The sequence below is a fragment of the Glandiceps talaboti genome, chromosome 17 (genome assembly GCF_964340395.1).
Source record: "Glandiceps talaboti chromosome 17, keGlaTala1.1, whole genome shotgun sequence".
NCBI lineage: Eukaryota > Metazoa > Hemichordata > Enteropneusta > Spengelidae > Glandiceps > Glandiceps talaboti.
The window spans coordinates 15,032,209-15,056,208 of NC_135565.1; the positions used below are offsets into that span (position 1 = coordinate 15,032,209).

The 24,000-nt window shown below is 37.0% G+C and overlaps 3 protein-coding genes across 4 annotated transcripts in view; 1 reads left to right on the forward strand and 2 right to left on the reverse strand.

Moving 5' to 3' along the window:
• LOC144448502 (1,25-dihydroxyvitamin D(3) 24-hydroxylase, mitochondrial-like) overlaps positions 1-9,381 on the reverse strand; it is a 9,478-nt gene extending 97 nt beyond the window's left edge. Inside the window, exons 1-10 of the mRNA XM_078138764.1 lie at positions 9,301-9,381; positions 6,049-6,479; positions 5,102-5,298; positions 4,413-4,616; positions 4,041-4,210; positions 2,980-3,146; positions 2,440-2,518; positions 1,787-1,949; positions 806-849; positions 1-416 (exon numbers count right to left, since the gene is read on the reverse strand). The exon at positions 1-416 is cut by the window's left edge and continues 97 nt beyond it. Of these exons, the coding sequence (XP_077994890.1) occupies positions 309-416; positions 806-849; positions 1,787-1,949; positions 2,440-2,518; positions 2,980-3,146; positions 4,041-4,210; positions 4,413-4,616; positions 5,102-5,298; positions 6,049-6,473 (1,557 nt within the window). The 5' untranslated portion in view covers positions 6,474-6,479; positions 9,301-9,381 and the 3' untranslated portion in view covers positions 1-308. The remainder of the gene's footprint in view (positions 417-805; positions 850-1,786; positions 1,950-2,439; positions 2,519-2,979; positions 3,147-4,040; positions 4,211-4,412; positions 4,617-5,101; positions 5,299-6,048; positions 6,480-9,300) is intronic.
• Positions 9,382-10,365: 984 nt separating this feature from the next.
• On the reverse strand, positions 10,366-19,345 carry LOC144448432 (1,25-dihydroxyvitamin D(3) 24-hydroxylase, mitochondrial-like). Its single transcript, XM_078138679.1, has 10 exons — positions 19,179-19,345; positions 16,916-17,391; positions 15,937-16,133; positions 15,309-15,512; positions 14,937-15,106; positions 14,086-14,252; positions 13,531-13,609; positions 12,669-12,831; positions 11,983-12,026; positions 10,366-11,166 (listed from the first exon to the last, which is right to left on the reverse strand). The coding sequence occupies exons 2-10, from the start codon at positions 17,338-17,340 to the stop codon at positions 11,059-11,061; spliced, it is 1,557 nt and encodes a 518-aa protein (XP_077994805.1). The 5' UTR covers positions 17,341-17,391; positions 19,179-19,345; the 3' UTR covers positions 10,366-11,058.
• A 2,136-nt stretch (positions 19,346-21,481) lies between these two features.
• LOC144448016 (ankyrin repeat and SAM domain-containing protein 1A-like) overlaps positions 21,482-24,000 on the forward strand; it is a 117,072-nt gene continuing 114,553 nt past the window's right edge. For both annotated transcript variants that reach the window (XM_078138162.1, XM_078138164.1), the window contains exon 1: positions 21,482-21,675. In XM_078138162.1, coding sequence (XP_077994288.1) covers positions 21,575-21,675 — 101 coding nt within the window. In that variant the 5' untranslated portion in view covers positions 21,482-21,574. The remainder of the gene's footprint in view (positions 21,676-24,000) is intronic.

Genomic DNA, 24,000 nt, shown 5'->3' on the forward strand with positions numbered 1-24,000 from the left:
GCTGACTTGCGATCATGTATGGTATAGTGAATTATGTAATACAGACAATGATTACTGTCTGATTTGAATGGAAACAAGTATGAGTTCTTCCCATAATGTTAAATATCAAAGTTTCGCAGTCATCATGAACTATGTACTGATCTCAGTAGACATTCATATTATCTCACTCTGCGGTTTTTATCTTAAGCACATTTACTAATATACTTGTAAATAAAACTAAGCGAATTTATATAGTTCTTGTACATCACCATCAGTTTGTCATTTTGTTTTCTGTAAAATATCATAATATGTACTTTGTAAGTAATATTTTAATTCCTGGGTGTAAACTTAATCCGGGTAGGCTCACTTGGTGTGATCAGTGACGTCAGCACAGGTTCAATTGTTTTGGTATTTTCCAACTTGAAGGTCCGACAAATCTGAGGAAAATAAAGATGAAAATGTATTCTGACAAACGATGAACTATAAGCACATGCATCTCGGGTAATATTCTTTGCTATTAAAATCAAACACAATTGACAAATATTCCTTTGGCACGATCTTATCCCGCTAACAGCAGCACGACCCTAATTGGTCACCGTCTTCTCCCGGGATCACTATAATAAATTGGATTCTGTAGCGCTATGAATGAACTAAGTGGTAAATTAACAATATCACATCGTAAAGTTACCATAGAACCCTTTGCGGCAAGGCAAACCACGTGTAGGGTCTATAGTTAAACACATCACTTCATTCAGCAGACAGTTCAGTCCTGTACAGGGAGACACTCTTTACAACGTATATTATTTATAAAAACATCAATACTTACCCTGGCTAGCAGTAAGTGCATCTCCAGCTCTGCCAAGCGACGACCTATCAAAATATTGTCAAAATTTAGTTACACACGCGGTGTACATTTCGATAGTTTTCAGAAGTAGTGAAGAAACATTTGATATCTAAAACTGTACTTGTAAAAACAACAGCGAGTGCCTTTGATAAATTCATGAGATGCTTTTATCGGTTTGTTTTATATCTATGGAAGTTATATTGGCCGTATCAAGTAACAGCCGTACTCAGTGTTACAAAAATGTTCGACCAACTGTATATCTTAGCATGTCTCAAGCTGTGCTGAAACTACCTTTTAATGGCATGCATTTCTCAAATTGTTGATAAGACCAATGCTGGCTATTCACTCACAGATAATAAACACACACACACTCACTCACTCCCTCACTCATTTAACCCAGACGTTAAATTAGCAACTCCAATATTTGATGTTAAATTAGCAACTCGAACACAATACAACATTGCAACTTTGTTTATAAGATATCCCACAGTGTCAATATCCTGAAGAATCTACTTAAAAACACCACCGGTGAAATGTACATTAATTAAATATCAGGGAGTGAAAGATTACACTGTGATCAATAGAGAAACTTGCTGCTATAGTACCAGGTAGCTGTAGCACAGCTTGAGACAGGCTAAGAGATACAGTTGGTCCATCATTGTTGTATAATATGTACTGTTCTATCAGTAAACAAAGTTATAGGGTCTCAGCTCATGTAGTGTTTGTACTTTGATAAGTTACACTAATATGTCTTTGTCACACATTCTTGCTTACAACAAGCCCAGACTGCTACAAATGAAACCAAGGAAGCAAACACATTATGTTTTGTTTTGTTTTTTGTTTTTGGTTTTTTGGGGGGGTTTTGTTTTGGGTTTGGTTTTTTTTTTCTTTTTTTTTTTTTGGGGGGGGGTTAAGTTGTATAATTGCCTGATTATAGAATTATAGAATAAAAATGGAACAAACCTAGACACATTCGTGGACCAAAGCCAAATACCAATGCAGCGAAGGCATGTAGGGAGTCACTATCCTCTCGAAGCGCAAACCACCTTTCTGGTTTAAACGTCATAGGATCCTCAAAGATACTAGGGTCACGACACATAGTAACCACCTGACAACTGATAACTTCCTGAAATGAAAAAAAAGTGATGCACCATTGTATACCACAGCCTCTTTTTACCTTAGCGTCCAATTCATTAAAAATGGCCAGTTAGACATATCGGCAATAAAACGTCCCTATAGTCTGACAGCAGCACGGTCGTTTACATACATTGTCGTGGACTCAAATTTAATATTATATTAAATTGTGGATGGCAGCAATCTCCTATAAAAAATTAAACATAGGCACTTCTGCAGTTGATGTCCCTCATATATGAGTCATGATGGTGTCACAAGACATGAGTCACCAATGTTGAATCGGTGTAAATGAAACGAGACATCACGTGAAGTGGAGAAAATGTCACAAATGACCATGTCTTGCATTCTGTGACAAACATGGACAATGGAAACCAAAGACGTGGAACGTAATAATATAATATTGATGGGTAGATCTGCGTTCCCATCTATTTACTTTAACATCAACTTGCAAGGGAGATACACTGTTTGTTATTAACACTTACCCCTGCTGGGATATTGTATCCCCTTATTACAATGTCATGATCTAATCGTCGAGCTACACTCAGTGCTGCTGGATACAACCTGGATAAAAGACATATCATCAAAATCTCTCCAATTTAAAGACGCTACAACTAGGAGTTCTCAGTAAAAGAAATCATTGCTAGTCTGATAACAATCAACAGATTGCCAACTACTATAGTTTTCCCTCAGGAGTCATATGTTTGTTATGTTACCATGACAATGACCATTACGTATTAAAATTTATGTATGAAAATATAAAATTCAGCTACATTATTTACCAGTATACATCAACTTTTGCATACATCATGAAGTGATGTTTACTAGTAACTTGAGTGCTTCCTTATATCTTAGCATGGCTCATATTCAAATCCTGTGCCCCGGCCTTCACCTCTCTGCCCCCATCTCTCTTGCAAATACGTCAGAAAAAAAATGTGTTTCCTAGGCAACATCTTAGCGAGACACTCTACATCTCTACCCCCTCAAATCGTCGTCCATCACTGTTGTAGATGTCATACGTTTACCTTAGTGTTTCCTTGACAACGCTTTTCAGGTATGGCATCTGATTTAAATGTGACAGGTTAGGAGTCACACCTGGTGGTACCACGCTTTCGATTTCTTCAAATAGTCTCTGTTGAATCTCTGGATTGTTTGCCAATTCGTACAGACTCCACAGTGTGGTGTTTGAGGTCTGTGCATGCAATAGTGAAAGCAATGTAAGTATCACATCAAGTTCATATCTATGAGACGATATGATCATGGCGAAAGACGGCCTTTTGGTATAGAAAACACTGCCTATGCCATCCACTGGGTAATATGCCACACACAAGCATTGCTTTCATCGAACATAAACAAAATTTGTGAAAGGAAAATTTACAGAGTGCGCTGATAATACAGGTATACTTTTAAACACACATGATCAAACACTGTATAACATGGTATTTTGCTAGTATTGTAACAAGACTGTGTACATCGAATCTGCTATGGAGAAATACTGATGATAACAGTACCTCTCGTGCGGAGCACAAGCTAAACAGCGCCGCTGGTACTAAACTAGTACAACTGTCTAACCCCAGACCACTATAGAACTATAAGTGGTTTGAGGGTCAACCAAGTAATTTGTAACAACCTTCCAAGTTCTAATTATACAAGAATTTAGTGTTACAGTAGTAATATATCATTACAAGAGCTTATTACACAGTCTAGTTTACGCTTGGTTATGTTCATAAGCTACTAGTAAACATATAACGAGTGACAGTATGACAGACGTGTTAACGATATTCCAGATTAGGTATAGACTCTGGAGAGGGGTTGACCAATGTGTGATATTCATGGAATGCTTACCAAAACCTACTCATTTCTTGCCATTACCCTACGAAACACGTCTACCAAATTTCTTTCGAATTAATCAAGCCGTTTTTTAGAAAATGGTGATACAGACACACACAGACAGACAGACACAGACAGACAGACAGACAGACAGACAGACAGACACACACACACACACACACATACATTTCACCCCTAATACATATCCTTCTTTACGGAAGGAAAAAAACAAATAGAACCATAAATCTAAGTGTACCGTGTCCACGGCAGCCGCTAATAACTCTGTTGTATTGGCATATATCTCCTCTGTGTTAATTTTTCCTTGTAACACCAAGTACGTAAGAAAGTCAGCCTCATCTTCGGTTACGTCTTCATTTTTCAATCTTTCAGATATCTTCGTCATTTTTTCATCAATTAACTTCTCGGCTGTATAATAAATGCAGAGCCCAGATACCAATGTTTACGAAACAGAAACAAAACATTCAAATGAAGAAACACAGGATTACTAAAAATATACGTGAGAAAATGAAAATACACATAATATCGTGTTGATCCTTCCTTCCTTCCATATTAGGTGTCACCGTCTAGCTGATGAGTTTATATGTAAAACAAAGGCCTGCATTCTTACCGTGATCAAATATGATGTCCCAAGCCTCATTATGCCTTCTCCAATGTTTAGTGTTGAACATTTTATGATACTTTATTGGAAACATCATAAGGTACATGAACTCCTCAAAGATCACGTGTACAGATCTGATGAAAGCTTCAGCCTCTGGGTGAAGTCTGTCGTCAAGGAGATTGAGTCTTTGGTCGAACAAGACGCTACCAGCAGCTGTAAACAAAGATGAACAGTATTTAGTAATATTTATTATGCAACTCGTCTTCGACTCGTACTGACAAGGCCACTTATGTGTCGTGTTTTCTTCGACTAAACGTCGAGACAAATATTTGGGATTGGTATCCGATTACCTGAAATAGTATCATTAAATGGGTTTGTCATTTTGAACACACCTGTAACCATGACAACAAGTTTATGTATACGATGAGTGACCACTGTATGGTAACAGTTGCTTCAAATATAACTCTAACAAAACCATCTCACACAGAGAGAGAACTACTTAAATGGCGACAAGCTTTTAGTCTGAAATCTTATTTTTTTAACAAAAACTACTTGATATCGCTCCAATATACATATGATGTATTACCATTTTTAAAAACTTATTTTGCCTTCGAGAAGTACACAAGAAAATGTACTTTATACCATAATGTGGGGTCTATATGATTGTACATATATATGGACCTTAATAAATATCTTACCATCCATTGCATATTTAAACAAATCATTCTCCAGATCTTCGATCACAAAATCATCCCTAGCCTCGGTTTTACGTTTGAGTCTGTCCACCAGATCAGTAACGACGCTGTTAACAGTGCCTTCATACCCCGCTACTACTTTGGGTCGTAACATACGTTTACTTAATGCTGAACGATTTCTGTGCCACTCAGCCCCATCACTATCATAGTGGTAGCACCCACCGTGTAGGAATAACAATAACAGTCATGATATGAGCTGAGAAGTATTTTAAAGCTAGAAACGGATGTGACACATAACTTTGTGACGTATTTTCCAGACAACAGAAGATTTTAATAACGGAGTGTGAAGAGAAGTGAGGTAAGTTACGAGCCCCTTCCAGTTGCCTGTCTATCTACCAATCAGTCAGTCAGTCATTCATTCATTCATTCATTCATTCATTCATTCATTCATTCAGTCAGTCAGTCAGTCAGTCTGTCAGTCAGTCAGTCAGTCAATCAGCCAGCCAGCCAGCCAGTCAGTCAGTCAGCCAGTCAGTCAGTCAGTCAGTCACACACACACACACACACACACACACACACACACACACACATACACAGAGTCTGTCTGTCTGTCTGTCTGTCTGTCTGTCTGTCTGTCTCTGTCACTGTGTCTATATATATAATTAATTATATGCAATATACATGTATATGTGTATAGAGCGATAGGCGTACAAAGTCGACAGGGTCAACCAGTATAATATAATTCAAAGGTTAAGGTCATAATAATATTATCACTGACAGATATAGTATAGAGGTCGATGTTCGTTTCAGCGCTTGCCCAAACGTTTTTCGTCAGTATACCACGTCTCCATACAACCTGGGGTGTAGTCTACAGATATGAAAATAAACCAAGACATTTTTCTTCTAATAAATAACTATGTAACGTCACCAGCACAAATGCATGAACTTACATCAATAACACTCCTTTCGATCGACCACGATGTTCCCTGTAGGCTACCCACGGTATAAATTCCAAACGTCGTGGATATTTCCCTTCGTGACGGAGAACCTGAGCCACATCCTTTGGGTCGTACAGTCCAACAGTTAGGAACGCTCCAAACCCAGATTTTGTTATTGGCCCGTACTGATCCCGGAGTTCCTCCAGCATCTTCCAGGGCTTTCGCATTCCGCCCTTCAGCACGGCTTGGTACACTCCAAGCACAAATCCAGGTATACCACCGGGCGGACCTGGTATTGCATCGTACGGTTTAACTTCTTCAATGGTTCTCTCTTGGCTCGGTGTGTCATTGACATTCTGTTTTGTACTCGCTAGACATCGATAGCCTGGTCGGTGAAGGAAAAGACTGGATCGGCGTAATATGTTAATGGTTGACATTTTGGGCTGTTGAACAATCACAGATACACGCACGTTTAATAATGATGTTGTCTGCTGTTGAAACCACAGGGAGCGTACTGTTGCCAATATGTTGCAACAGTTGTTTCCTGAGGAAAACATCACACGAATCCTGCTACTACAAATGTATCAAATATTTACCCTCTATGCAAGAGTGTTCTTTCCACAGAGGTAGGGGAAATGTTGTATGCTTAAGTACTTTGTAATGTAACAGTTTTATTTTTCATTTTTTATCACATATATTGATATTTGATGTCATTTTATCCATTTTCTTCCTTTTTATCTTCCGTAAGGAAGGGTATATAATGTCTGTGTGTTTGTCTGTCTGTCTGTCTGTCTGTCTCTATCATCATTTTCTCAAAATGAACGGCTCAATTCAAATGAAATTTGGTGCACATGTTCTGCAGGTTAATGGCAAGAACTGGTTATATTAGGTTTTGGTAAACATTACTTGAATATTAATAGGCTATTTACATAATTACTGGTTTTCATTAATTAGGCTATATCTTAAGAATGCACTCTTCAAGTTCAATATAATTTGATACATACATTGATGATAACAAAGTGCATGTGTCATATAAATTATACCTTGTAGTTTTTGATGATTCATTTGCATAACTAATGGTTTTCAGTCATTAGGCTATAACTTATGAATGCGCACTTCCAATTCAGTATAATTTGGCACTCGCGTCAAACATTAAAAAGGGCACATGTCCTGAGAAGGTTGTTAATATATTTTTTAGTTTTAATTATTCATTTGCACAATTAATTATCTAGTGTAATTAGGCTATACATAACGAGTGTAAACTTCAAATGCCATATAATTTGGTATGTACATTAATGATACCAGGGCGCACATGTGATTTGGTATGTACATTAATGATACCAGGGCGCACATGTGATTTGGTATGTACATTAATGATACCAGGGCGCACATGTCTCATAAGGCTTACTGATGTAACACTTAGATTTAAGGTGTCATTTGCATAATTAATGAATCTCAGTAATTAGGCTATTTCTTAAAAATGTCCTCTTCAAATTTGATATAATTTGATATATATATTGATGGTAACAAAGTTCATGCACCACATAAAGTTTGATAATGTAGTTTTTAGTTTTAATGACTCATTTGCATAATTAAAGATTTTCAATAATTAGGCTATATCTTCAAAATGCTTACATAAAATTCAATAGAATTTGGTTCATACTTCAAACATATCTAATCGCATATTTTCTGTTGCATTCCAAAAATCATTTTGTGTAAGAACGGAAATCTTTGCTCTTACGGCCCTGGAGCCATTCAGTTTAAACCTAGTTTGAGTTTTGTAAAGAGCTCTGATGAGATGCAGTGTAGTGCACCTTTTATAGAAATTAAATTATTATTTATGATTATTCAAGTCGAAACGTTGTTAACAGGGAACCTTGCACACGCCTGTAAGATTCACATACCTAGGACAGGGTCATGTACATAGATCTTCCCAGATAAGATGACAGACACTAATGTGAGAACCTGGCACCGAATACCTGGCCTTTAAAATTCTCAGGAAACCTTGCACACCCCTGTAAGATTCACATACCTAGGACAGAGCTGTGTACATATAGATTTTACATGTACCAGCTCAGTGGAGCCAAGGGGGATGTACCAACTATGTGTACAATATCCCTGCAATAGCTTTGGCCAACACACTATGTGTAAACATACCTAGATTTAACAGATGTGTAACGGGTATGCCAACATCAATGTAACATGGATGTTAAAAGTAACAATGCAGCATAGGTTTTATAACATCCACGTACACAAGCTTTTTCCCACATCTGTCAAATCTAGGTATAGTGTGTTGACCAGAGCTGTTGCAGGGATACTTTACACATAGCTGGTACAGCCCCCATGTACGTGGCTCCACTGATGAGTTGGTACAGCTATGTGCACAGCCCTGTCCTAGGTATGTGAATCATGGTTACAGGGGTAGCAAGGTCCCCTGTTTGTATAATATTAGAACTTTCTGTAAGTTAGTGTCCAAAAGTTCGTTGAACTCTAGGTGAATATCTAGTTCATCAAAGAAATGGGCCGTGACCTTAACGAAAACAAAACCTTAACATGTCATGGTTTATGGGTCACATAAACCACAATTGTCTAGTCTGGCATACCGTCTGAACCTATCACTGACAGTACATGCAAAATTAATTTAGTTCCCATACAGCATCGTTACAATTAGAAACTATATCATGTTGGCACCCAGACTGATGCAAAATATGAAATGCCTTAGAATGAGCACTGTGGTTGCCAGGCTATCACTACCATGGCATTAAAGCCCCTGTTTAGATTAGGGTTAACATAAAGACAATTGTCTGGTATAGTACTAATAGAAGAATTCAGTCCAGAAATGAACGAATGAATGTAATCCTCATAAAATGGCTTCCCAGATAAGATGACAGACACTAATGTGAGAACCTGGCACCGAATCCCTGGCCTTTAAAATTCTAAGGTAATTGTTATCATCGTGAGATAATGAGTTCTATACTACCTATGCATACATTTCATAGGATTGACAATCTAGATGTTATTCATCACGACAGCTGACTTATAACCGTGCTATAGCTACACCTACAGTGCATACATGTATAAAGTACGCCATTCATACTGAAATATGTCAACCATTAGGTTGGACCATGTTTATGTATGTAGAATAGTGCTTTGTTACATGTAGGTCAAATCGCATGCGTCACCCGGCAATGTCACACTCGTCATATGTCGACACTTAAATGCTACAAACAATGACGTACAGATTGAACAGACATATATACATACCTCAGTGATGTAGTCTCACTTTTATACGTGTTCGATATATCGGAAAATTAAGAATCAATCGTCCACCGTGAAGCTCTCTCACCGAAGGCCTCAGTGCGTACTGGGTAAAACTACGTGACGAATACTGAAGTGTTGATATTGATCAATGGTGAGCTTCCTAACTGAATGGGGGGGGGGGGGGGATTTCTAGAATTTTCTCAAAACTCCTCAAAAAAACCTACACATATGACCAAAGCCATGTTAATCCTCCTCAGTTAAAGACAACTTTAACAAAATAACCCCCCCCCGGCCCCATGCAGATATATGTCTTAATATATCACGTGACTCACAATAAGTGTAAATTGTACATGTTCTTATTAAATTGCTTGCAGTTATCATATCAGTATTTCAATGAATGTGATACGGAATATCGTTATTAAAACACATAATTACCTCAGTGGACTGGTATGGAATACCCTTTCACTATGTTAAATATTATACTATTATTAAGGGATCAATTTCCATGGAGATAAAAGTTCTCAAAACCAATCTCCAAACTTAACATATTTCAGATTTTTGGATCAATGGGTCTCTTTTATTTTATCTAAAATGAAGGTGACGTCATTGCCCTGCTAATGAATATCTTGTTGATTTGCAGTCTCGTATGTATGTATGTATGTATGTATGTATGCCTGCCTGGGCCCCCTAAATGAATTCTACAATTCGTGTATGGGTACGGTAGAGGGATCATTGATGATAGTGACGAATTAGAAAACTTTCACATAAAACTGTCACGCGAACACAAATCATCGCTAATATTTTTGTAATCCATTCTGCCGAATCGGAAAATACCCCCAGTCAAAAACTTAGTAAAATAGATAAAAACTTGTAAAGTACACTAGTTGGACATATTTCCGCGGGAAAAGCATTCGCGTAATCTGGATGCCAACGTGATTGGCTCTCGACCTAGCACTAACTAGACTAGCCTTTACGCGCATTAAGCTAAAATAAATCCAGCGCCAATTAATAATCATACGACTACAAAACTTTACACATAGGCATATATATGAATTTATTGCCTGGTTAATATAAACAGTTTGATGCAACACGTCACTGTAAATACAGGTACAATGAAGGCGACCTCGACCTGTATCGGATGAGAAGGTCATAGTTCAACTCACCGACGTGGCTGGCACTTGTGTAAAAACTGATAAATTAAAGTTGCAATCACACACTGCTTCCTTTTTGTAAGCTTACACTTTTAAAAATACACACACGTTCGCTGAACAATTAACAACCTTAACATAAACTGGATATATATATATATTTATATATATAATTATGAACTTTCAATATAAATTTGATATTGCAACAAGTTTTGCAAAAACTATACAAGAAATCTACAGAAAAATAGGACATTTATTTTCAAGTGAAAGAAACCATACATGTATTGTAAACTAGTAATGTTTTGATGATTTGTTGTTGACTTGCGATCATGTATGGTATAGTGAATTATGTAATACAGACAGTGATTACTGTCTGATTTCAATGGAAACAAGTATGAGTTCTTCCCATAATGTTATTCGCAGTCATCATGAACAATGTACTGATCTCAGTAGACATTCATATTATCTCACTCTGCGGTTTTTATCTTAAGCACATTTACTAATGTACTTGTAAATAAAACTAAGCGAATTTATATAGTTCTTGTACATCACCATCAGTTTGTCATTTTGTTTTCTGTAAAATATCATAACATGTACTTTGTAAGTAAATATTTTAATTCCTGGGTGTAAACTTAATCCGGGTAGGCTCACTTGGTGTGATCAGTGACGTCAGCACAGGTTCAACTGTTTTGGTATTTTCCAACTTGAAGGTCCGACAAATCTGAGGAAAATAAAGATGAAAATGTATTCTGACAAACGATCAACTTAAAGCACATGCATCTCGGGTAATATTCTTTGCTATTAAAATCAAACACAATCGAGAAATATTCCTTTGGCATGATGGTATCCCGCGTACGGCAGCAAGAACCTAATTGGTCACCATCTATTCCCAGGATCACTATAAGAAATTGTACTCTGTAGAGCTGTGAATTAACTACGTGCAGTGGTAAATTAAAAACATCACTTCAAAGTAAAATATTGTCGTAAAGTTCCTATAGACCCCTTTGCGGTAATGTAAACCATGGGTCTATGGGTAAACGCATCACTTCAGAAGACAGATACCTGTAACATTATACCTCTTTGTGGCTAGACTGAATACTCATTGGAATATCGAAGGTTCGCTAACATAGAAAGTAAATATCACACCAAAACAAAGTCAGGTGCAGTCAACAAAGCGGTTCGGGCAAAGATCTGTTCGTCCACTATTTTATCAATGGGAGGGGGAAAATAGCCAGTATTTCAATGTGAATTTTTTTTTTAATTTCCACTGTGTGGACAAGTTTAAGTCAAAGGTGGAACTTCGCTTCATAATCACCACATTTACCCATCCTCTGATCAAGATTTACCCGGCCAGTGGAAAGACATGGTCAAATATGAGTTTTTGTACGTGGTTATTGGACATAAAACTAAATATCAACTTAGTCTGTTAACATTTGTTTCGCTTTTCCAAAAGAATTCAGAAAATAGATTCGTTGGCTGCACCAGTCCTGCACAGGAAAAGACTCCTTACAACGTATTTATAAATATCAATACTTACCCTGGCGAGCAGTAAGTGCATCTCCAGCTCTGCCAAGCGACGACCTATCAAAATAATGTCAAAATTTAGTTACACATGTGGTGTACATGTCGATAGATTTCAGAAGTAGTGAAAAAACATTTGATATTTAAAATTGTACTTATAAAAACAACAGTGGGTGCCTTTGATGAAGGTTCATGGGGTGCTTTCTTCGGTTTGGTTTATATCTATGGAAGTTATAATGGCCGTAGCAAGTAACAGCCGTACTCAGTGTTACAAAAATCTTCGCCAACTGTATATCTTAGCCTGATCTCGAGCTGTGCTGAAACTACCTTTTAATCAAATTGTTGATAAGACCAAGGCTGGCCTTCACTACACAGATAATACGACACTCACTCACTCACTCCCTCACTCACTTCACTCATGTTATTTGATGTTAAATTAGCAACTAGAACACAATATAACATTGCAACTGTGTTTATTATATCAGATTGGATATCAGACAGTGTAGATATCCCAGCTCCTGTACATAGTGTTTGTACTTTGATAAGTTACAGTAACTATGTCTTTGTCACACATTATTCTTGCTTAGAACAACCTCAGACTGCTAAAAAAAGAAACCAAGGAAGCAAACACATTATGTTTTTTTAAAAGTTAAGTTGTATAATTGCCTGATTATAGAATTATAGAATAAAAATGGAACAAACCTAGACACATTCGTGGACCAAAGCCAAATACCAATGCAGCGAAGGCATGTACAGAGTCACTATCCTCTCGAAGCGCAAACCACCTTTCTGGTTTGAATGTCATAGGATCTTCAAAGATACTAGGGTCACGACACATAGTAACCACCTGACAACTGATAACTTCCTGAAATGAAAAAAAAGTGATGCACCATTGTAAACCACAGCCTCTTTTACGGTAGTGTCGAAGAGATAGTTTCACGGAAGAAATAATATCTCTGGTTTCCGTAAATGAAGTTAAGAGTGCATAAATGAAGTTAAGGGTACTTTTGAAATACAAATCAAACAAGTTGGGGTATACATATATTTCATGTAATTAATTAAAAATGGCTAATTAGATATATTGGCAATAATATGTCCCTATAGTCTGACAGCAGCACAGTCGTTAACATACATTGTTGTGGACTCAAATATAATGTTATATTAAATTGTGGATGGCAGCAATCTCCTATAAAAATCGGGGGCTTCTGCACTTGCCGTCCCTTATATATGAGGAGTCATGATGGGGTCACAAGACATGAGTCTCCAACATTGAGTCTGTGTAAATAAAACGAGACATCACGTGAAGTGGAGAAAATGTCACAAATGACCATGTTTTGCATTCTGTGACAAACATGGACAATGGAAAGCAAAGACGTGGAACGTAATAATGTAATATTGATGGGTAGACCTGCGTTCCTATCCATTTACTTTAACATCAACTTGCAAAGGAGATACACTGTTTGGTATACCATAGTGTGTTATCCCCCCCATGCACACCTGTAGAGGGCGCTATATTTCCATTTCCGGTTTGCGTTGTACAAAGGGCAATTTTATCAACACTTACCCCTGCTGGGATATTGTATCCCCTTATTACAATGTCATGATCTAATCGTCGAGCGATTCCCAGTCCTGCTGGATACAACCTTGATAAATGAAAGACATATCATCAAAATCTCTCCAAGTTCAAGACGCTACAACTTAGCCAACTAGGAGTAATCAGTTAAAGAAATCATTGGTAGTCTGATAACAATCGACAGATTGCCAAATACTCTAGTTTTCCCTCAGGAGTCATATGTTTGTTATGTGTTACCATGGCAATGACCATAATACATTTCTAGTTACGTAATAAAATTCATGTATGAAAATATAAAATTCAGCTACATTGTTTACCAGTACCCATCAACTTTTGCATACATCATGAAGTGATGTTTAACTTGAGTGCTTCCTTATATCTTAGCATGGCTCATATTCAAAACCTGTGCACCTCTCTGCCCCCATCTCTCTTGTAAATATATCAGAAAAAAAATGTGTTTCCTAGGCAACATCTTAGTGTGACATTCTACATCTATACCCCCTCAATTCGTTGTCTAATACTGTTGTAAATACGTCATATGTTTACCGTAGTGTTTCTTTGACAACACTTTTCAGGTATGGCATCTGATTTAAATGTGACGGGTTAGGAGTCACACCTGGTGGTACCACGCTTTCGATTTCTTCAAGCAGTCTCTGTTGAATCTCTGGATTGTTTGCCAATTCGTACATACTCCACAGTGTGGTGTTTGAGGTCTGTGCATGCAATAGTGAAAGCAATGTAAGTATCACATCAAGTTCATAACTATGAGAGGATATAATCATGGAGAAAGACGGCCTTTTGGTATAGAAAACACTGCCTATGCCATCCACTGGGTAATATAACACACACAAGCATTGCTTTCAATGAACATAAACAAAATTTATGAAAGGAAAATTTACAGAGATAGAGCACTGATAATACAGGTATACTTTTAAACACACATGATCAAACACTGTATAACATGGTATTTTTCTAGTATTGTAACAAGACGTCGAACCACATGTCTAATTACCGATAAATGACAATATCTTCTTCAAACTGAAAGCTATATCAATACTATTTTCAGGACAGATGGGCTTTGGTATCGCAAATATATGTACCAAATTGAATTTGAAGCATGCAATCTTGAGATATACCCTTATTACCAAAAACAATTAATTACACAAATTGCTCATTCATATTCATGGTTGTTTACCAAAACCTAATCAGTTCTTGCCATTCCCTTACGAAACACGTCTACCAAATTTCGTTTGAATTGATCAAGCTATTTTTTAGAAAATGGAGACACACACACACACACACACACACACACACACACACACACACACTTTTCACCCCTAATACATACCCTTCCTTACGGAAGGTAAAAACGAATATAACCATAAATCTACGTGTACCGTGTCCACGGCAGCTGCTAATAACTCTGTTGTATTGGCATATATCTCTTCTGTAGTAATTTTTCCTTGTAACACCAAGTATGTAAGGAAGTCAGCTTCATCTTCGGTTACGTCTTCATTTTTCAATCTTTCAGATATCTTCATCATTTTTTCATCGATTAACTTCTCGGCTGTATAATAAATGCAGAGCCCAGAAACCAATGTTTACGAAACAGAAACAAAACATTCAAATAAAGAAACACAGGATTACTAAAAATATACGTGAGAAAATGAAAATACACATAATACCGTGTTGATCCTTCCTTCCTTCCATATTAGGTGTCACCGTCTAGCTGATGAGTTTATATGTAAAACAAAGGCCTGCATTCTTACCGTGATCAAATATGATGTCCCAAGCCTCGGTATGCCTTCTCCAATGTTTGGTGTTCAGCATTTTCTGATACTTTATCGGAAACATCATAAGGGGCATGAACTCCTCAAAGATGGCGTGTACAGATCTTATGAAAGCTTCAGCCTCGGGATGAAGTCTGTCGTCAAGGAGATTGAGTCTTTGGTCGAACAAGACGCTACCAGCAGCTGAAAACAAAGATGAAGTCACTCTTCAAGTTATTATACAACTCGTCTTCGACTCGTATTGACACGGCCCCTTATGTGTCGTGTTTTCCACGACTAAACGTCCAGATTAATTATTTTGGAATAATATATGATAACCTAAATAGTATTATTAAGTTGGTTTGTCATTTTGAACACATCGGTAACCTTGACAACAAGTTTATGTATACGAAGAGTGACCACTGTATGATAAAATTTGCTTCAAATATAACTCTTACAAAACCATCTCACAGTAAGAGAACTACTTAAATGGCGACAAGCGTTTCGTCTGAAAACTTTTTTTAAAACAAAAACTACTTGATATCGCTTCAATATAAATATGATGTATTACCATTTATAAAAACCACCTATGATTGTACATATATTTACACCTTATTAAATGTCTTACCATCCATTGCATATTTAAACAAATCATTCTCCAGATCTTCGACCACAAAATCATCCCCAGCCTCGGTTTTACGTTTGAGTCTGCCCACTAGATCAGTAACGACGCTGTTAACAGTGCCTTCATACCCCGCTACTACTTTGGGTCGTAACATACGTTTACTTAATGCTGAACGGTTTCTGTGCCACGCAGCCCCATCACTATTATAGTAGTAGCACCCACCGTGAAGGAATAACAACAACAATCATGATATGAGTTGAGAAGTATTTTAAAGTTAGAAACGGATGTGTCACATAACTTTGTGACATGTTTTTCAGATAACAGAAGATATTAATAACGGAGTGTGAAGAGAAGTGAGGTAAGTTACGAGCCCCTTCCAGTTGCTTGTCTGTATACCAATCAATCAATCATTCATACAGTCAGTCAGTCAGTCAGTCAGTCAGTCAGTTAGCCAGTCAGTCACACACACAGTCTGTCTGTCTGTCTGTCTGTCTGTCTGTCTGTCTGTCTGTCTGTCTGTCTGTCTGTCTGTCTGTCTGTCTGTCCGTCCGTCCGTCCGTCCGTCCGTCCGTCCGTCCGTCCGTCCGTCCGTCCGTCCGTTCGTCCGTCCGTCCGTCCGTCCGTCCGTCCGTCTGTCTGTCTGTCTGTCTGTATGTCTGTCTGTCTGTCTGTATGCCTGTCTCTGTAACTGTTTCTATTTATAATTAATGATATGCAATATGAATTTATATGTGCATAGAGCGATAAGCGTACAAAGTCGACAGGGCCAACCAGTATAATATAATTCAAAGGTTAAGGTCATAATAAATATGATAAGATCTAGAGGTCGATGTTCGTTTCAACACTTGCCCAAACGTTTTTCGTCAGTATACCACGTCTCCATACAACCTGGGGTGTAGTCTACAGATATGAAAATAAACCAAGACATTTTTCTTCTAATAAATAACTATGTAACGTTACCAGTACAAATGCATGAACTTACATCAATAACACTCCTTTCGATCGACCACGGTGTTCCCTGTAGGCTACCCACGGTATAAATTCCAAACGTCGTGGATATTTCCCTTCGTGACGGAGAACCTGAGCCACATCCTTCGGGTCGTACAGTCCAACAGTTACGTTCGCTGCAAACCAAGATTTTGTTATTGGCCCGTACTGATCCCGGAGTTCCTCCATCATCTTCCAGGGCTTTCGCATTCCGCCCTTCACCAAGGCTTGGTACACTCCAAGCACAAATCCTGTTATACCACCAGGAGGACCTGGTATTGCATCGTACGGTTTAACTTCTTCAATGGTTCTCTCTTGGCTCGGTGTGTCATTGACATTCTGTTTTGTACTTGCTAGACATCGATAGCCTGGTCGGTGAAGGAAAAGACTGGATCGGCGTAATATGTTAATGGTTGACATTTTGGGTTGTTGAACAATCACAGATACACGCACGTTTAATAATGATGTTGTCTGCAAGTTGAAACCACAGGGACACGTATTGTTACTAATATGTTTCCTAAGGAAAACATCACATGAATCCTGCTTCTACAAATGTATCAATAATTTACCCTCTACACATGACTGTTCTTTACACAGAGGTAGGGGAAATGTTGTATGCTTACGTACTTTGAAATGTAATAGTTTTATTTTTCATTTTTTATAACGTAAATTGATGTCATTTTATCTATTTTTCTTCCTTTTTATCTTCCATAAGGAAAGGGGGTGAAAGGTCTCTGTCTGTCTGTCTGTCTGTCTGTCTGTCTGTCTGTCTGTCTGTCTGTCTGTGTGTTTGTTTGTCTGTCTGTCTGTCTGTTTGTCACCATTTTCACAAAAACGGGCAGCTCAATTCAAACAAAATGTGGTGCACGTGTTCTGCAGGGTAATGGCAAGAACTGATAAGGTTTTGGTCAACATCCCTTGAATATTGATAGGCTATTTACATAATTAACGGTTTTCGTTAATTAGGCTATATCTTAAGAATGCACTCTTCAAGTTCAATATAATTTAATACATACATTGATGATAACAAAGTGCATGTGTCATATAAAGTATATACCTTGTAGTTTTTGATGACTCATTTGCATAACTAATGATTTTCAGTTATTAGGCTATAACCTATGAATGCGAAATTCAGTATAATTTGGCACATGCTTCTCCCCTCCATTATCTATGTTCAAACATAAGAAAGGGCACATGTCCTGAAAAGCTTCTTTATGTATCTTTTAGTTTTAATTATTCATTTGCATAATTGATTATTTACAGTAATTAGGCTATACATAAAGAGTGTAAGCTTCAAGTTCCATATAATTTGGCATGTATATTAATGATACCAGGGTGCACATGTCTCATAAGGCTTACTGATGTAACACTTAGATTTAAGGTGTCATTTGCATAATTAATGAATCTCAGTAATTAGGCTATTTCTTAAAAATGTCCCCTTCAAATTTAATATAATTTTGTATATATATTGATGGTAACAAAGTTCATGCACCATATAAAGCTTGATAATGTAGTTTTAGTTTTAATGACTCATTTGCATAATTAATGATTTTCAATAATTGGGCTATATCTTCAAATTACTTACCTAAAATTCAATATAATTTGGTACATAGTTCAATATAACTAATTGCATATGTTCTGTTGCATTCCAGCAATCACTTTGTGTAAGAATGGAATTGCCCTTACATTGCAAGGTATTGTTTAAACCTGGTTTGAGTGTTGTAAAGAGGACTGATGAGATGCAGTGTAGTGCACTTTTTAAAGAAATTAGATTATTATTTATTATTATTCAAGTCAAAACATTGTTAACAGGAACCTTTCACACGCCTGTAAGATTCACATACCTAGGACAGGGTCATGTACATAGATCTTCCCAGATAAGATGACAGACACTATGTGAGAACCTGGCACCGAATACCTGGCCTTTAAAATTCTCAGGTAATTGTTATTATCGGGAGATAATGAGTTATATACTACCTATGCATACATTTAATAGGATTGACAATCTAGAAGTTATTCATCACGACAGCTGACTTATAACCGTGCTATAGCTACACCTACAGTACATACATGTAAGTAAGCCATTCACACTGAAATATGTCAACCATTAGGTTGGACCATGTTTATGTGTGTAGAATAGTGCTTTGTTACATGTAGGTCAAATCGCATGCGTCGCCCGGCAATGTCACACTCGTCATGTGTCGACACTTGTATGCTACAAACAATGACGTACAGATTGAATAGACATATATACATACCTCAGTGATGTAGTCTCACTTTTATATGTGTTCGATATATCGGAAAATTAAGAATCAATCGTCGACCGTGAAGCTCTCTCACCGAAGGCCTCAGTGCGTACCGGGTAAAGCTACGTGGCGAATACTGAAGTGTTGATATCGATCAACGGTGAGCTTCCTAACTGACTGTGGGGGGGGGGGGGTGTCTCCAAACCTACACATATGACCAAAGCCATGTTAATCCTCCTCAGTTAAAGACAACTTTAACAAAAGTAACAAAATAACCCCCCCCCCCCTCCGGTCCCATGCAGATATATGAATTAATAGATCACGTGACTCACAATAAGTATAAATTTTACATGTTCTTATTAAATTGCTTGCCGTTATCATATCAGTATTTCAATGAATGTGATACGGAATATCGTTATTAAAAAACACATACATTACCTCAGTGGCCTGCTATGTATTTACCTATCAAAACATACATTAGTACTTGTTTTGATAATCATGCATACCACCAAATATCTACCAGAGAAGCTTATCAGATATCGATTCATCCATATCATATCGATGGGAATGGTTACCTCAGTGGCAGGTTAACTTTCCCGGGGAAATCCATTGAATTGTTGTCACGATGATACATGCAGCAAATTAATGTAAACATAGGGCAATAGAAAAACAAAGAGTATATATATATTGGTCGTAGATGGCGTGCTAGGATCCGACATGTAACTGAGCAAGCTAAGAATATTACCTACGGTACTCATGAGTCTATACTGTCACTCTAATGTTGATGATCAACCTACCCGTTTGTCCTATTCCATTCTATTCCATTCTTTTCCATTCTATTTCTTTTTATTCCATTCTATTCCATTATATTCTATTCCATTATATTCTATTCGTTTTCTTTGTGACGATTTTTGTTTTTCTAGTTCTGTAACTGATGAGCAGAAATTGCTCAAAGTAAATAAAGAATTGAATTGAAAATATTCTAATCTATTCTATTCTATTCTATTCTATTCTATTCTATTCTATTCTATTCTATTCTATTCTATTCTATTCTATTCTATTCTATTCTATTCTGTCTCTGTCTCTCTTTTTGGCAAAGCTCTGCATTCCTTTTGATGAAAAAAATAGTCGGTTGCATTAGTTTGAATACATTCCATTTTTTCCGACTCACTTCTAGGCTATAGCTTCGATAAATTGTGTTTTATAGTTGTTTCATGGAATATTCTAATATTCTGATAGGCCCTTACAAATGAGCTCTCGGCCACTTCGGAAGTTCTTCCAATATGATTGTAGACTCAATTGCTTTCAGCATTTCACACTCTTTTCCCTAAAGAGAACATACATACAGTATATTCATGACTATGATTCCAACGTGACAGTAAACGTGAGGAGTTACTTCGGGAAAAGTTGAAATCTGAAAGTTCGTCACCCTCCAGACTTTACTAATATATTATAATATACAGCTAGGCTTGGTGTTTCACTCATGGGACTTTACGTTTTTGATACAAAGATAGACATATCGGACTCCAGACTAACAATACATGTAACAGAGACACAACAAACACAGCAGGATCCTTTGCCCAATCACATTGAACACTGATAAGCATTGCTATTCTTCCACATTGCAGTAAAAACAGGCTTTTAATGAAAACATTACACTTGGACTTGATGATTTTAATGGCTGCAATTGTTTATTTTCTAACTGACAATCAGTATTTCAACATGACTACTTCTACACCCCCAGGCTGTGCACGGCACCTATGTAATAGTTTATTTTGCATTTGAAGTTGTCTGAGGGTGTGTAATAAATGTCATGTTGCATGAGTGAAACACCAAGCCTACATCATTTTAGCTGTAAATAGGCCTACTTGACTGTCGAAAACAAACATTGACAATCACTGAATCAATACTTATTGACATTTTCATGGAAATTTTTTATATTTTATTATTCGTTCCGTCACATGTAATAATTGTTCACCAATTAACATTGTATGATAGATCCGTTTAATATGTTCAATGTAGGACTAGTTCAGATACCTACAAACGAAAAAAAAACAAAAACAAAAAACCCCAAAAAAACCAACTTCCCTTTTTTCTGTACACCGAACTTAGATAATTGAATAAAGTCAATGTTTGAATACATAGTTGATGATATTAATTTTGTAATTTTGCCCGTTTAAGAGTTTTACCTGACTGTGTGGCCAATCGAAGGCGCTGTTCTCTTATCTTACCCAAGGTCGGTTCCACCATCCGGGAATCGGCCCACCCACACCAATATTACACTACAGTATATTCATTGATCAAAATGGCGTCGCCTGTGTCGAATCAACGTTGACTTCCGTGTAGCGAACTTTTAAAGTTTTGGTTTTTTAAACTTACCTAATCTGTCCTATAATGATACTGTAAATATGGGCAGAGATCACGATCTCCTCGAGGCTGCCAGGACGGGTAATCTTAGCGTTGTAGAGAAGATTTTAGCGCCGAAGAAAAAGCAAGGACTGCTAGAGAGGTGAGTGATTTGGCCACTAGTGAACGCGAAATTTAGTGTCAAAGTTTTGAATGGTTTTATTCATGAACGCAAAGTGCATAGAATTTTAAATAGTCCTGTCTCACAGACAGGATGCCAACGCTCTCTTCAAGCATTTTCTTTCTTCCTAATGTTTACTTTCTCAGGTGTTAGGTTAAGTTTTCGCCACCGATAGTTACACGTGAAGTTGAACTACAATTCGTATTTCTGAGATGAGATCGATCGATCAAAATCACGAAGCGTGAATGGGACGTTTAGTTTATTTTGGTTGCGTTGGAATGTCTGTAATGTGTGTGTGGACCAGTCAAGCTGATAAACTAACCGTATTATAAGTCATTCTAAGGACTTGCTACGATTTGTTGAACTCAAATCCGATCTTGTTTATAACATATACATAGATGTAAACATAGTTGTACACTCTAGAAGAAAGTGACCGTACGTGGGTGAACTGGCTGTTTAATTATGTGGTGTGGCGTGGTGGCATAGACGAGATTCCGTGGTCGATTGCTACTATGCAAGCACTGCTATGATATTAGTGTGACACGTCTGTTATGATATGTGTACAGTTTACAGCGTGGCGGTGGTTGCACAGACACACCACACGTCCCAGCGTATGCTGGTTGTGACGGCACAGTGTGGTACCAGCTGTGAGAGCGATGTTTGCCATGAGTTTGACATGTTTTTCGGCACTGGTGTCTGTTGACCCGTCGATCGATCCAGACGTGTTAATTACTGAATGGAGGACAATAACATCGCCTTGACACACCGTCGTGTCATGACACTGTAGACGTACATCGGGGTGTGACTTCCTGTTCGTGAGTTCCTGTTCATCCACTTGTTTTATTCAAAAGACACAAATATGAATAGACAGCATGCAAATTATGTTTTGGTCAACATTCCAACCATGCCCCCGCCCCCCTTTCCCTCTCCCCCCTCAAAAAAAAAATAAAGAAGAATAGAAATTGTTGGAAGTACTTTTCAGTTACCCTTAAAATTACTAAAGTAAATTACTGAGTGTTTTGTACAAGTTTAGAACCCCAGTAATTGAGAAGGGGAAAGTACTTCAATTTAAATAATAGTTTCCTGGACATTCAACCAACATTTTGATAGGAACCCCATGATGACATACATACATAGATACATCACGTTTTACATACATACTATTTCTACAAATATTACATTTCCTATCAAGTCAACTGATGATTTCAAGGAGAATTCTTTGTGAAATAACAAATAATTGAAATATACATACAAACAAACAAGTCTAAAATAAAAGAAACATAAATATTTGGACTTTAATTTTAAAATCCATAAATTCATTTTATGAAACTTATAAATGTGTAAAGAAAGTAATTTTAAATGTATGGGTGATAGGTATGATAGAGTCAGTCAGTTACAGTAAGAATAAATTGTCCTGTGGAAAAAAAATATTACAAGAAATGGCCAGTAAGGAATTTATAAGTTCGCCAAAGAGACTTGTTTCTCTATCTCAAGAAGCTCTTTGTACTGTTTGAGATCTTAACACCAAGACAAATCTCTGAGCAGTTTACAAGTAAAAACATCTAACTAAGAATGAATCAGAGAATTGACTATGAAAAAAAATGTACTCAGTTGACTGTAAAAATATATATATATATATATATATATATATATATATATATATATATATATATATATATATAAAGGAAGTCAGTGGTAAGATTTGTCCGTAGTACAGTGCTCGATACGTGTGCACGCAGAGCGGAGTATATGTTGAGGGTAGAAGAAAATCAAGTCGGGTTTTTCGTCTCTACAAGCCTGTTTCGTGAGTAAATCACTTGTCAGGAGTACATCAACAGGCTTGTAGAGACGAAAAACCCGACTTGATTTTCTTCTACCCTCAACATATATATATATATATATATATATATATATATATATATATATATATATATATATATATATATATATATATATATATATATATATATATATATATATATGAAATGTATATCCTGTGTTAGTTAAATGTATATTTCTGATTTTAAAGTATAAACAACTGTCCTCTGTTACAAATTACTGGCATAAAAATGAAGATAAGGAAATAAAATTTTTATTGTCTGTAGAGTGTGTATATTATGTACAGTGGGTTGACCTGTATCACTGCTTTAGTAGATGTAATGAGCTGAACACTCACTGGAAATGTCACCAGCTTGGTAAATCATACCAGCTATAAAGCTAGCAGTCACAAAGCAGTTCAGCTTCACTGTTTTGTAAGGGACGGTTTATATTGTGTCCCTGTAAGGGATGGTCTATAGTGTGTCCCTG